Source organism: Pholcus phalangioides, unplaced genomic scaffold (assembly GCF_987345545.1).
Source record: "Pholcus phalangioides strain wild (caught in Gottingen) unplaced genomic scaffold, Ppha-v1.0 ptg000009l_1, whole genome shotgun sequence".
Lineage (NCBI taxonomy): Eukaryota > Metazoa > Arthropoda > Arachnida > Araneae > Pholcidae > Pholcus > Pholcus phalangioides.
In genome coordinates, this window is record NW_028301602.1 from 24,429,596 (window position 1) to 24,444,599 (window position 15,004).

Sequence of the window (15,004 nt, forward strand, 5' to 3'; positions counted from 1 at the left end):
TCTGCTTATACGTACCGAATACAGAGTAATGAAAATCATTCCTGATAAATAAGATCAACAATGCGCAACACTGACAACAATCTAAGGCAGTAACTCAAGAGATTAAAAATAGGTTCATGTAACAAAAGCGGGAGATGCATCTGTTGATAATGTTCAATTCAATACAAAGAATTGAAAAAAAAATGGTCATACTAGTCCTTCATGTCTTCTTTCCCCCTCCCCTACAATAACACAGTGTGTGTGATTCGGGGATTTTTCGTTTTACCTGCAGGGTATAAACTATTTATGTCCAAAAAAACCGAAGGTCATGTGAAATATATAGTAGTTTACTTCGACTACTACTACTTTTATTTTTCCTTGTTAGTAGCTCTGGGTGTCGCGTTTGCAGTCATTAAAAAATTGCCGATGTCGTGCGACGCGCGGTCGTCGAATCCTGAGCTGCGCGCGCGTCGTTGAAAAACAGAAAAATTGCATGTATTTTTCCTCGTTCGAATAAAAATGTTTTCGATAATTTTGAGAAATACAGATGTTAAGAGGGGGATAAAAAGAGAGAAAGGCCGCGAAGTCTCACTGAGATTTGTGGAATGCGTTTAGTGTAGCCAACATATTGCATTTCGTACGCAAGCCCGAAAGACAGATTACTGCACAGGAAAAGCTCTTAGAAAGACCAACAAAAAGAGTTATTAACCCGTCAATTTGAGAGGAAATGTGCATGATCAGTGATTGATATTTCTCGTGTGATAATATCAGTGACACCAACGTTTATTTGCAACCAGGCTCGTCCCATACAAGAACTTCGTCATAACTTGGAAGTCCGATCGGTTCTTTTTTCTCTTATCTTTCTCCATGTGTTCCGGGATACGATGCTGTTTTAGATAATGTGCATATAACCACCATGCTATGGAAAAGGAATTTTATTTCACTCCGATTTCCTACACGTGCCAGTAATACAACGCCGAAACAGTATCTGAATTATTTCGGAAATAAATAAATTCTTTCCTATATTAGCTTGGATATTGAAATGGAAATAAACACATATATTGGGTTCGATTACACGTGCGAACATAGTTTATGACGCTTTCCCACCTATACGATGTGGATGAATAGAAGTTATCGAGGTGAATGATGTTGTGTTACTATTATCGGTTGCACGATTTGGAATTTAATTCATTCAAATTTTCTTCTGATTGCACCAGGTAAGTTCAAATGCACTATCCAAATTATTGTACAGGGTGATACTAAATTCATAGGACATAATAGGGAATTATAGGGAATTAGGGATAATTCTCCCTCTCTCTCACACAGCGAATGATAACGATTGTTGCTAAAGAACTGTTGATATCAATGAATGATTGTAGCTGGAGCATTGCTAACGGATGATTCTTGCCAGAGCAATTTTACTAACGTTTTTGTTAGAGCATTTTTGACGAATAGTAACTAGAAAAGTTTTGTGAATATTGTTGGCAGGATATTTTTACGAACCATCATTTCTCCAGCAGATTCACAAATATCATGCAAGAATGATATTTTTCGAAAGTATATATATATGTACGTATATACAGGGTCTTTATAGTTAAAGTTCCACTTTGAAGTGGCCATAAAAGGAAAACTACTGGACAAAATGTTATCAAAGTTGGTAATAGTTTACAAGAGGACATGGGATTCAATTTTCCGCAAAAAAAAAAAAAAAGTTAAAAACTCACTACCAGCGGGGAATGGCGCTGTATGCAATATTAGTAAAAGAAATAAGACATGAAGAAATCGGTTTAAAATGTTTTTAATCGTTTCTAAAGCGTGTTACAAAGCATGTCCAATGTGTCGTCCACCATTTTCTGAAAGCCAATTAAATCGTGTTACTGCGTTCTCAACAGTAGCTCTTAGCATATCAGGAGGAATGTTACGGACATGTCGGTGTATTGCATTTTTCAATTCCGCCAAAGTGTTTATGTTATCACCATAAACAATGGCTTTGAGGTAACCCCATAGCCAGAAGTCACAGGGGTTGAGGTCTGGTGACCTGGATGGCCAAGGAGTGGGGAAGTGTCATTACTATCGCATTCATAATAACACTTAACGGGAAAAGCACAGCCTTGCATGGATGTAGACATCGTCACAATGAGAGGTCTTACGAGCAGGCCAAATTTTATAGCTTAAAAAACAAATGACGTGAAAAAGCGCATTTGCATAATTCTAATTTGAATTCCTCCTGTCGTAAGCCATGTAATTATTGCAATTTTGCATAACCCTACAAACAGTTTCGTTTTAGAAAAAATTAAAAACATTTTAAACCGATGTCTTGTCATATTTCGTTTAACAACATTGCATACAGCGCCATTTCCTGCTGGTGGCAAATTTTTGAATTTTTTTTTGTTGCTGATAATTGAATTCCATGACCTCCTATAAACTATTACTAAGTTGGATAACATTTTGTCCAGTAGTTTTCTTTTTATGGTCATTTCAACGTGGAACTTTAATTATAAAGACCCTGTATATATCACTCCGAAAATATAACCTTAAAATGTTTTTGAAATTGTTTTAACCTTATACAAAAACAAAAAAGGAATCGGTACAAAACTTGAAAATCATTATATCGACAGCCAAAATAATAACTTAGTTATGATTCCTATAAAAAATACGCAAATTTTTCGAAACATTACGCAGAATCAATAAATTTCAGGCATTTTCAAAAATCCATAATATCTTTGAAAAAATTATGCATTTGATTAACTAATAAAATGGCAACTAATAAAATTAATCAATTTAATAAAATTGATTAACTTGAAAACAAAAAGAATAAAATGTTAAACTTGAAGTTTTTTCATACATTTCTTTTCAATTATGTGCTCAGATCATCTCTCTGTTGTGCATTACATTATTATGGTATACTGTGTGTGAGTTACGAATCTATAAATGTAGGTTCTCCCCTTAGTATAAAGCGTTCTTTGAGGCATAATTACGGGGATACAATTATGTATAGCTAATAAAGCATTAAAATAAGTCCAATTATGTGACTCTATGACATTGCATTTTAATCAGGGTGTCCAATTTTATACTTAAAAACTAAAAAAAATATGAGAAATATCAAGAAAAACTCTTAATTTTTTTTTAATTGGAGGAAAGCTTAAAATTTGTTTGTGGGCCTTAGTCGCATGCTCGTTTGCCCAGAAACAAGCACTGGACGTAAGGTTCAACCTAATTCATTTTAGACCAACATAGAAGGTGTTATAATGGACAGGCAACGTCAGATTTCTGCATATTCAGATAAAGATAAATAATCGATAGGGTGGACAGTTCTCCAGCTCTGGGGTTTGGAACAATATTTGCCATCATTTCTGTTTTTTCATGCAATAAATTTCCTATAGAAAAGGCCCGGTGAGAAGCCTGGCTTTGGGTCCACATCTGAATGCTAGTCTCCGTTATTCCATTGGAATTACCGTCTAAAATTACTATCCTTGATTATCTCTTAAAACTTCGGAATCAATGGAAATTTGACGCTGCGTATTCATCGAGCAGGGCCGTAACTAGGAGCCATTTCTTTCAGGGGGGGGGGGGGCAAAAGTAATTGTAAACCTGTCTACTATGAAAGTCGATGATTTTGCAACGGTAATTTTTGTTTCTCCTAAAATTTGCCTCGATTGCCGTTCACGGCAACTGCTCTTTTCATTTCATTACTTACGGCGCCATCATTGGAACACCCTATAATAATAAAAATAACATTTATAATGAGGATTTATAATAAACGGATTAAATGGTTTTAACAAAAACAGCAAGATCTTCACAAAAATCCATCTTCTCATAACTAACAATAAGTACTTTTCTACACGGTTCTGTACTATACGTAAAATGATATTCTAAAGAATATCGATCCAACGAATTTTATATGCAAAAAAAAAAAAATCATTGTATTTGGTCCTGTGGCAATAATCGTAACTAAAATTATAGGCCCATTTAGAATTTCATTTTCACCGGAATGAAAGTTTGTGTCGTTGAATGGCACCCTGTTGCTCCTGTTTATTACGCCAACGCCCGTCGCATGTTAATGACGTTCTGCCTTAATGGATTGACGTTAGCTTTAATACCATGTACACGTGATCAATCAGAAACAACTAATTTAATGTAAAAACACACCCGTCCCGAAGGAATCGGATGGTGCGCCACCGTCTACTATAAAAAAACATCCCATTTCTGGGAAAAAACCAGACCAAATAAACTGTAACCACGTGTATCAGTCGAGTTTGAGTGACCTTCCCTCTAGGCACAAATCCATGTTATTCAGAAACACTTTCACGGGTTTTCAACAGCTCCAGGCTCTGTTTTTGAACCACTTCGTATTTTCGCGATCAAGATCTGTTTGTGTATTCCCGGGATTTCGAAGCTTCGCGATGAGCCTCGTGTAAAGGAGAAGATCTTGTAGAGTATTTTCATTTTGTGGTCGCACGAGTGTCAGCGGTTTTGAGGTTTTAGGTAAGAATGGATGTTAATTTCTCCTAGTAGTCATAAGTAGTCGTGTTGATAATTAAATAGAATGTGAACAAATATCCTTAAAAATCTTCTGATATTTAATATGTTGCGGTAAATTTGACAAATCGGTAATCGTACATAGTACCCGGCAATTATGCATAATTTCCAACAACTTCTCGGTGTGGTTTTGATGAATTTTACTATATTTAGCGGTGATTATGCACAATTCCCTATTGAAGTTGGTAAGTATTATAAATATGGATGTGAAATTGTGTGGAAATAACATTTGAATTCAACCACTCATTAGTTTCTCCCTTGCAAATTAAATGAAAATAAATATTATAAAATATATATATATATATAAAACCGGCTTTATCACATTTACCGTAACACATATAATCAACGTATTTCACAGCCATAACTAGAATTTTTTTAAATGACGGGATGTAATTTTTCCGCTTCCTTAACGGTAAAAGTTTATTTTGTAACTGTTTCCCCTAAAATTTGTCTTCCGGCATAATTGTCGTCCTGCGCTGCATATTTACTAGCTGATGAGTTGCTAGTTGAAATCCATTTGAGCAACAGTGGTCCGAATCCGATCTTCGTTTTCTAGATCGAAATTCGATTTTAAAACCCGTAATTTCGTGTAAACTAGAGCTCCGTGAAATTCTAGGCTGATTCATCCGCCATGCTTCAGCAAAAGTGACGTCTGTATTATCGCTACTCCCGATCGTGTTTTCCCTTTCCCCAGTAGCACTCTTATATATAACGACTTTGTGATTTCGGTACAGTTTGACATCGTCACCGATATCGTTTGACATAGAAAGGGCATACATTTGTCGACGTAGTTCGACAGAGAATCCGGAGAGAATTTTAGATTATTTCAAAAAGACTAATTACCGTATAAGGTATTATTCTTCGAAACGAAATGCTGTAAAAATTAAAGTAATAATGGAGACTAGCATTCTGGTGTGGACTCTAAGTGAGACTTCTCACAAGCCCTTCTATAGGAAATTTATTGCATGAAAAAATAGAAATGATGGCAAAGTGTTCCGAGCCCCAGAGCTGAAGCCCTGTCCGCCCCAACCTGTGGGGGGCCCCATGCTCTATCGATTATTTATCTTTATCTGAATATGCAGAAATCTGACGTCGCCTATCCGTAATAACACCTTCTATGTTGTTATTAAATAAATTGAAGGTTGAACCCTACGTCCAGTGCCTGTTTCTGGGCAAACGAGCATGCGGCCAAGGCCCACAAACAAATTTTAAGCTCTCCTCCGAATAAAAAAAAAAAATTAAGTTTTTCTTGATATTTCTCGTATTTTAGTTTTTAGTTTTTAAATATAAAATTGGGTACCTTAATAAAGATACAATGTCATAGAATTGCATTATTAAATTTATTTTAATGCTTTATTACCTATACATAAGGGTACCTCATTATTCCTCAAAGAATGCTTTATACTAAGGGGAGAACCTATGTTTAGATTCGTACTCGGTTCGTATACCATAATATACTAACGCACAACAGAGATTATCTGAGCCCTAAATCTATTTTAGGGAGAAAAAAAGGATATTTTAAATGTTTAATTGAGTGAATACATCTTTACTGTATCGTTAGATATCGAACATGTACAAATTTACGACCTTTTCCGACGTCCTAACGATATCGTTGTGCTATTGGGGTTTCCTGCTTTCTTCAACGATTTCAGAGACACAACTTGGAGCAGCTAATTTGTTTTTTGCTCAGAGCTGGACGAACGAGTCCGCTCACTTTCATAGGCCATTTAGCGTACAGTATACTCCAGATTGTCCGACACCAAGGCGCTTATAAAAGAGAGCGGACTCGACGTCCATCTTTGAGCGATGGACTAGTTTGCCACTCCATGTGACATCTCGAAAACCGCATCTCCCCTTAAAGTCTCGCCACAGAGAGCAACAGACCTACAAACAGTACAAATATGATTCAGTCATAACATCACTCACTTCACTTCTGAAATATAGATGGCAGCACTGAAAAATGAAACGCTACATACGCACTCAGACTGTTAGGTACACACACAGTTACACTTCCGGCAAAACTCATTTAGTAAGTCGCCCATATAGATATTGATAGACGTGAGTTGTGCTCGGTTTGAAAGAAAGCCAGCCTAGTATTTCAGATCTCTAACATCGGTGAGTGATATGCCGAGTTCACTATAGTGATGCTTGGCTACAATACGAATCAACCCTTCGAGCGGCATTGCCGAGATATCTCGCCTCCTTACAAGCCTCAAATTTTAGCGCTGACAAACCCAGATATTTTGTAAAATTGCTTTCTCAATGGGAAACTTCCCTATTCTCCTAGTTTGCGCTTGCTGGAAAAAGAAAGCTAATTTCATCTAAAAAGATGTTATTTTTTGTGCCCCGTTTAAAGGGTTAAAACCTCTAACTTTTTTAGAGTACATTCCAGAGATGTACCGGATTTGTAAAATTTTTCTTTGATTTGTGTATCACGGAATGTACCGGATTAGTGTCAGATGACCGTAAGAGTACTCTGTATCTCTAAACGTTTTTTTTTAAGTGCCTCCTAAAATGCAGCTTTTGATCAGCGATATTGAACAGGCTGAACAATCTGGTGAAAAAGCAATAAATCTCTGATCTGAAAAAATCAACGAATTTTGAAAATCGTATTTAGTTTACACACCAATTCTAAAAGGATTTATTAGAAACCTAGACCATACTTTCAATTATCAAAATCTATCTACTCATTTTTTACTGGCTGATCTGCGCAACGGTTTGTAAAGTATTTTTTTCAGTTAATTTCCATACAAATTTTTGTATGGAAATTAATTGAAAAAAAATACTTATGACATTTATGGAAATTAAAAACTCTAATGAGGGGCATAGTATCTTTTTAAAAATTTGTTTACAAAGAAATTCAATTTTTTTGACTTTTCGCACCACGGTCATTTTCTACGCACGAGGCCTAATTAGATCGGAACGACAGGAACCTACAATTTATTGCCGATTCCAATTTTTTTTTTTTTTTTTTACTCACTGAGAGTTACTGAGAGGTTGGTGCGCAAACCCCTCGATAGGACTCGTCTTTTTCTGTGGTCATGTCACCGTATCTGTTGTACCCCAGTGTCGAGAAACTTTCTGACAAGGACGAACCACGTATCAAACTCGCGACACTTATGAACATCCTTTGGTACTTCAGGCTAGTATTTTATCTACCTGAGCTACCCCTTTTTTAAAAAATTTTGGAAATTTTATCCCGATTTTCGATCTCGAAGATTTTTTTTTCCATAAACAGAAATAATTTTTTCATAATTATCAATTTTAATGAAATGTAGTTAATTTTGATCAGAGTTATAATTGGAAATTTACACTAATTACTAAGGAAAACATGTTAAATTAATGTAAAATTTTTTTGAAAAACTACTCGAATATATTAAAGCAATCAGTTTACACACAAATTTTTTTTTATACATGATATTTGGTCATGAATTGGAGGAGCAGTCAAAAATGGGTAAAATAAGCATGCGCTCAATTTGCATAGTTTTGTAATCAACGTTTTTAAATCCGCTTTCTCCGATGGATAACTTTCATTTATATCTCAACGAGATTAATTTATGCACGAGGGGACTAAATACAGTCGCCTCTGCTTAAACAGATAACACGGATAACCCCCACTTAAACGGATGAAATCCTCCTTCATTAAAATTTTTCCGATAGTGGCAATGTTAACGTTTCCCGCTTAATATCACAATTTCAACGACTTTTCTCCGTTTAATCGAATATTACGCTTCACACATCAACCACCATACAATGCTTTTATTGAATGTGAAACTTGGAATTAACCACTTTTCGACCAAGGACGTAACATTGCGTCCAAACGCCTGTGGGATAAATTCACTGTTTTCGATCGTCTCGTTCGATCCTCAAAGCGAGGCTTTGTTGTAACCATACGAGAAGTTTTACCTTTTTATATAGTTATAATAAAATTATTTAGTGATGTTTTTATCCCAAATATGTATTCTGTGTACATATAAGAGCAAATGAGAACAGGCAGGGTGAGAGTGAAAAGAGATCTACTTCGTATATACCATCCCTCCCTCCTATACTTATTCATTATACTGTTTTCCTTTCATTTGTTTTTTTTCCCTTCAACTTTCCTTTTTTTGCTAACGTGCCGTTAGGTTAAGACAAAGTTACCATATTCATTGCCATTCGTCAAATACAGATCATCCGAATTTCTTGCCAATTGCTTGTAAGCGAAGGGGGTTAATGGAAAATGGTACTATCAGGGAAAGAGTCCCAAGGTGACGTCTTCAAAAGGTCTTGAAAAAATTACCATTGATTCTACTCGTTCAAATATGCACAGAAATATAAAAACATCCGGCATAATTATTATAGATCACTCAAAAAAATTGTAAATGTGAATGCCAATGGAGGCCAAAAACGAATTCAAAAATCCCGCAACTCTAGAATAACAAACACATGAACAGCAAAAACTAACAGACAATGGTCCTTTCCCAAATTTTATCCGATTTTTGAATTCGAATATCTTGGCGAATAATTGCACTTGGAAACACTGAGCTTTTTCTGTTGGCCTCGGGAGATACGGGCCAATAACTTTCTTTTTGAAAGATGGAGAACAAGGGGACTGTATAAAAATTTTTATTTTGTTAAACTGTATTTTCACTCTCAAATTTGCTACAGTGTAATTTTTGAACGCCATTTGAGCATTTTTTAAACTGAAACTATATACCTCTACGACGGGACGGTTGAGATGAGATGAACGTCGCGTTAGGGGCCATTCAAGTATTAAGTAAGCAAATTTTTAGCCACTTTTGACCCCCTCCCTTGTTAGCAAAATTTCGCGTCAGCAGCTTAGAATATTTCATATCTTCAAAAAGGGTGGTTGATGACGTAAGCAACCTTCAAACCCCCCTCCCCCTTGTCAGCAAATTCGAACCCCCCCCAAGGCTGACGTCATACTTGAATGACCCCTAAGACTTTTGAACAGACTTTTCGTGACTAATCCAAGGATTTGGCGCTCTTTTTGAATCGCAGATTGATCCTGACTATATTTGACAACTGTTTTGACCAGACGTTTCCCCCCTTCATTTCTGTTTCCTGATCCCAAATCAGAAATGACGCAGACTTTTTGATTTCGACTTATGGACTCGGAGGACATCCTATTCATAAGTCCGAGCCTGGCTGTACTCCTATTAATTGCATTCACGTTATACTCTAATTAAGAAAGGACACAATACATCTTTTGTATGTAATACGTATTACAGCCGCATTGCATATAAAAGTTACATAAATGCTGTTCCTAGAACAATTCCCTTCTTACGCACACACACACACTAGTTTTCCTCATTTGGGCGTTCACTAGTAATATACAATGAATAAAGTTCTGCGATAGCTACAAATTCGTTGTAAAGGACAAGCCGATATTCGTAGAACGTCAAGGACATCCACTCTTACATTAGTTACGATTGGTTGATCACACAACAGGCGGCTGTGAATGAAATACTAATTTACACTTGCAGATGTAACGTGCTTATGATTACTGATTGGGTATTATTTTCCTCGTGCGTATAGGAATACATCATGCCCATTTTTTTTTTTTTTTGGCCACATTTCCACTAATGGATTGGAACCAACGTTGAAGGAACCAAATCGTCTATTCGCATGTTGATAAATTTGCATAGTTCAAAATTCCACAACACATATCGGAATATTCCCGAATTGCAACTTAATTCAAACTTTCCTTTTCCATAAATCTGTAAATGTACAGCTTATGCGAAAAGTTATCGGACTGAAGTCAAATTTTTTTTCAGATAGACTGAGCAATTAGTAAAATAATTGTATATCTTCAATGCCGCTGTAGTGGTCGCATCGTGAGGACCCGTTTCGAACCCCACCGCTGTCACAGTGGTTGTCGGCTGAAGTTTGTCTTCTGCGGTTCCCAACTTCAAGGCACGAAGGCGATCCGATCTCCCGGTTGAAAAGTCTCGCCACAGAGCAACAGGCGCACAACGAAACAATTATTCAATAATTACACTTCACTCAGAAAAATTGGTTGCAGATGGCAGCACTGCACCTGCTTAGCTTCCAGCATGGCCCAGGTTTTCTTCGACCACCTGACAAAATCGTTTCATTGAGACAGCGGCGGCCATCGCCTGGTTAGGATCTTCAATTACTACTAAACACATGCACCTCGTCCATATTCCTCTGCGGAACTTCTAACGAATTAATACTTGCCTGGAATGTGCGAATACGTGTTGTGAACCTGAAGTGAAGTTTATTTCCGTGTAATGCTTGTTACAGTGCTGCCATCTATTTTTCAAACTATGAAGTTTAGATAGAAGATTTGTACCCTTTATAGGGTGAGACATATTAACGTGAGTTCGGCTCGCATTCGCGCTTCAAAATTGGGAACCACAGCAAACCAACTTCAGCCGATCACCACTGTGGCACCGGTGGGGTTCGAACCCGGATCCTCACGATGAGAGTCCGTCACTATAACCACTCTACTACCACACTACGTCAGCGTTTCTTTTGTACCCCTGCGTCAGGAAAGTTCCTGACAAGGACGAGCAGGGTATCGAACTCGCGTCACCTCTAAACATCCTTTGGCACTTCAGGCGAGTATCTTATCGACCTGGGCTACCGTGCCCGACATTCTTAGTGCCGTTCTTTCGGATATTCTCTGATCGGATAGTGAATCGCATTTTTCACCACTAGACGTTCGTTATGGCAGGGTTTGAATGTAGCACTACGAATTCACTGAATAACTTAAACGTTATTAGAAAACTCAAAGTCGTAGTATAGGGAAGCGGGTCTGTATTGTCAGGTCAACTCCTGCAATTTAAGCACTGACTGGTCTTCCTCAGTGCTTAAATTGCAAATCTCACAGTTCTGACCACAGCCCTGAGAGCAAATAATTGTAGATACGTTGGCAAAAATGATGCAAAATGTGCGTGCGGTGTAACTGATCTTTGGCAAGAAACTGCTCTGCAAGTTTTAAGGAGTACACACTTACTTTTGGAAAGAATACCGGTCATTATGCTCATTGAAATATTTCTGCTGGTCGGGCTCTTAGCAATCAATCTAGTAGTCAAATGCCGGTTTTTGGTGGGAGAAATGTGCGTGTGAGAAATGTTTCTTTGGGTTATGCTGTAGGAATTGATGTACCTTCTTGAAGTGTAAAAGTATATCTACATATTGACCATGGGTTGATAAATACGCCGGACTATCGCTTCTTTCCTGCCTCTGCACCAACCGGTATGATTGAAACGTCACAAGACAACTTTACCCCATACTGTTTCTAGGGTGGGGGAAGTCTCTTTGGTGTGCCGACTGCGATTCGATAAGTTGGGCATTTGTCCAGTGTGTTGTTGACTAGCAATGAAATATTTCGATGCCATCTGTACACATTGAGGGAAAACTTCAGCAAACAACGCATGACGCACAGATGTAGACTACTAGCTTCAATACCAATCAAGGAATGAAACTGCCACAATCAATTTTCTTGGTTTTCTGTGGTTCCCAACTTCGAGGAGGGAATGCGAACCAATCACAGCAGTTAGTGTCGCCGCAGAGAGCAACGGGCCTACAACGGCATAAAGATTCAATAATTGCACTTCTCCACTTCTGAAACATAGATGACAGCACTGAAAATCCGACCTAATACTATATACGCATTCAGATAAAGTGCACACGCTTCTACTTCCGGCACAACTCACTCGGTAGTAAATGGTGATGAGACCGGCGTATTATTTTTTTAAAAACGTGATCTTCACGTATTCCCAAGGGATGGGCATGATTCGTCAAGGGAATTTTGAGTTGTGCTCGGTTTGAAAGAAGGAAAACCCCCTTCTACCAGCTTCAAGTCATGTTTTCGATATGAATTCTTATTGAAATAAAATTTGACGGCAGCTCTGTTCATTTCAATCATGTCACACGAGAAATAAACAACTTTATTTGAAATGCAACCGCATCGCAGTTCACAATCGCGGGAAAAAATTTTCGTTATAACGGCCCTCTTGTTGTAAGCGGTTATTTTTTGCAACATTGGCTCTTTGGCAATAGCCAGCAAATCCCTCGTTATATCGAGATTGTCTTTATAAGTCATACTCGTTAAAACGAACTTTTATTGTACTACCAATGTTTATCAGATGATGCCACAAACAAGACAATAATAACAAAAAACGAGTAAAAATTATGGTCACACTAAATATTTTAGAACTGTATTAAGACTGTTTTTTTTCTATCTTTCCACAGATGCTGCACGGATTCCATAATGAGGTGCAAAACTATGAAGTTGAATTCGATGGGATTATTATGGGCTGCCGTACTCCTATCCAGTATTTTATTGACTTCGGCTGGAACTGAAGAAGTCGTTTCAGATGGCGATCGTAAAGACGTCGATGGCATGCAGTGCGATCAAAATGTCGTCCTCGAGAAGGAATATGTGATTCTAGAGAACGGAAGTTTGCTTCTACCTCAGGATAATAGTATCTACGATCCCGATTCCTATAGTATTGAGAATGGTACTGCCTACGTTTGTGCTGACTCTGAGGAACTCGCCCAGCTAGAGGCGGCCGAGTCCACTGCACTTAATTTCAACTTCAGCCAAGAATTTTTGAACTGTGGTCATATTTTAATCGAAAATGACGAATATCGATTTCTAAAGAACGGGACGTTGTTCATTCAGACTTATAACAGGTACTACGAGCCGTCCGACTATTACGCCCAGAGCCAGGGCGTGTACGTTTGCTTGCCGAACTACGTGGAAATGACCGTCAACGTGACTAACATTTCTCTTGGCGAAACTGAGAAATTTGGCAAAACTTTCGTGTATGTATCCTACGTCGGAATATCGATATCTATAGTCAGCTTGATTATGCACCTTGTAGTCTTCAGTTTCGTGCCAAAAGTGAGGAACTTACCCGGTTGCTGCCTGGCGTCGTTGAGCTTGTCTCTGCTTGCCGCTTACTTCTGCTTCATAAGCTCGTCGTTCGCCGCCAACGAAGCACAATGCGCCAATTTAGGACTATGCATGTACTATTTCTTCCTGAAATCGTTTTTCTGGATGAATGCCATTTCTATCGACGTCTGGAGGTCATTTAGGGTGGTGATGAGGAACCTGAGGATATCGAGCCACAGGGTACCTTGGAGGCGATTTCTCTTGTACTCCACCTACAGCTGGGTGACCCCGGCCATTCTGGTAGCCTTGGCTATGTTCGCTGACTCGACTGAAATCGTACCTGAAGAGTACCGGCCTTCTTTCGGTAAGCCGCGCTGCTGGTTCAGCCAGAGGAAAGCGTTGTTGGTGTTTTTCGCAATACCCCTGTTCGTGGTGATGTCGATGAACGCGATTCTTTTCTTAGACAGCTCATACGTGATCAGCAGGGCGTCCATGAAAGCTCCTCACATGAACGAGGCCGTCCTCAGGAAAAGATTCTTCTTGTTCATGAGACTCGCGTTACTCATGGGCCTCACGTGGATCGTCGGTATCGTCGCTGGGTACGTGGACCTGGAGTTCCTGTGGTACATCTTTGTCATTCTGAACACGTTACAAGGTCTATTCATATTTGTCGTCTTTTCGTGTTCAGCTAAAGTACGAGGACTTATCATGAAGATTATCAATAAAGACTCTAAATCGAGACAAGGGACCTCTGTGCGAACAATATCCAACGTGTCCGCTCTTTGAGGAAATGTGATTTCATACCCATGCATTTTTTTTTCACTCTTGTCTTCAGTGGCTCACATTTTTGTATTATGCACATAGAATTTCATTTCGTTTCCCATCATTTTATGTAAAAATTTTAAGAACATATTTACACACAGCCATTTTAATTTTCATTGGCACCTCGTACAAAAAGCGTTTTGATATGTTTTTATATTTTTAATGCACGATTGTAAATATCCCTTGGTTTTTATGAGTGCAATTCTCTGGGATTTTCTCTCCCACTGAACGGGATTTGCTCGTTAGGCTCGAAAATTTCATTACGCAATTTGTATAGGGCATTTGTAGATGTCTTCAGAAATTATTTAGGATGAGAATCGCATGAAAATATTGTCTTGGCTGTTAATTTATGAAACTTTAATAAAGTGTCCACAATGTGCTTATATATATTACGTATGGGAATTATGTTTAGCAATGCACTGATTCTAAACCTTGATTCACAATTTCAATTAAAAAAATTGATTTCCTGATAGACAAACTTGAATTTGCCAAGCCGGTGATGACACTTCTCAAAAGAAGTCATTTTAAAGGGCATTCATATATAGATTTTTAGTAAACATTTTTTGTGCTATACCGCGGAAAGAGTTAATTAAGACTGCATAGGGCCTGATAGGGCCCACCTGGGGAAACTTCACTCTAGAAGCGCAAGATAACATGAACAAGGGCTTTTTGACACCTCAAAAGCCGACTCATCCGCCATCCAAAGACTACATACAGCGATGGTAATCTCTTCCAGCAAAATTTCCCTCGACTAAATTTTCCCCACGCATTTTGAAAAATGCGTGCTGCCATCTA

The 15,004-nt window shown here is 38.1% G+C and overlaps 1 protein-coding gene across 2 annotated transcripts; it reads left to right on the forward strand.

Annotated features, from left to right (window-relative positions):
• The first annotated feature begins 416 nt into the window (after positions 1 to 416).
• Positions 417 to 14,596, forward strand: LOC149082573 (G protein-coupled receptor Mth2-like). 2 transcript variants are annotated; one of them, XM_089235821.1, is made up of 2 exons: positions 417 to 1,196; positions 12,742 to 14,596. In XM_089235821.1, the coding sequence occupies exons 1-2, from the start codon at positions 1,123 to 1,125 to the stop codon at positions 14,171 to 14,173; spliced, it is 1,506 nt and encodes a 501-aa protein (XP_089091947.1). In that variant the 5' UTR covers positions 417 to 1,122; the 3' UTR covers positions 14,174 to 14,596. The 2 variants fall into 2 exon arrangements, with proteins under 2 accessions (XP_089091947.1, XP_089091948.1); XM_089235822.1 differs by lacking the exon at positions 417 to 1,196 and adding an exon at positions 4,029 to 4,464.
• Positions 14,597 to 15,004: the final 408 nt, after the last annotated feature.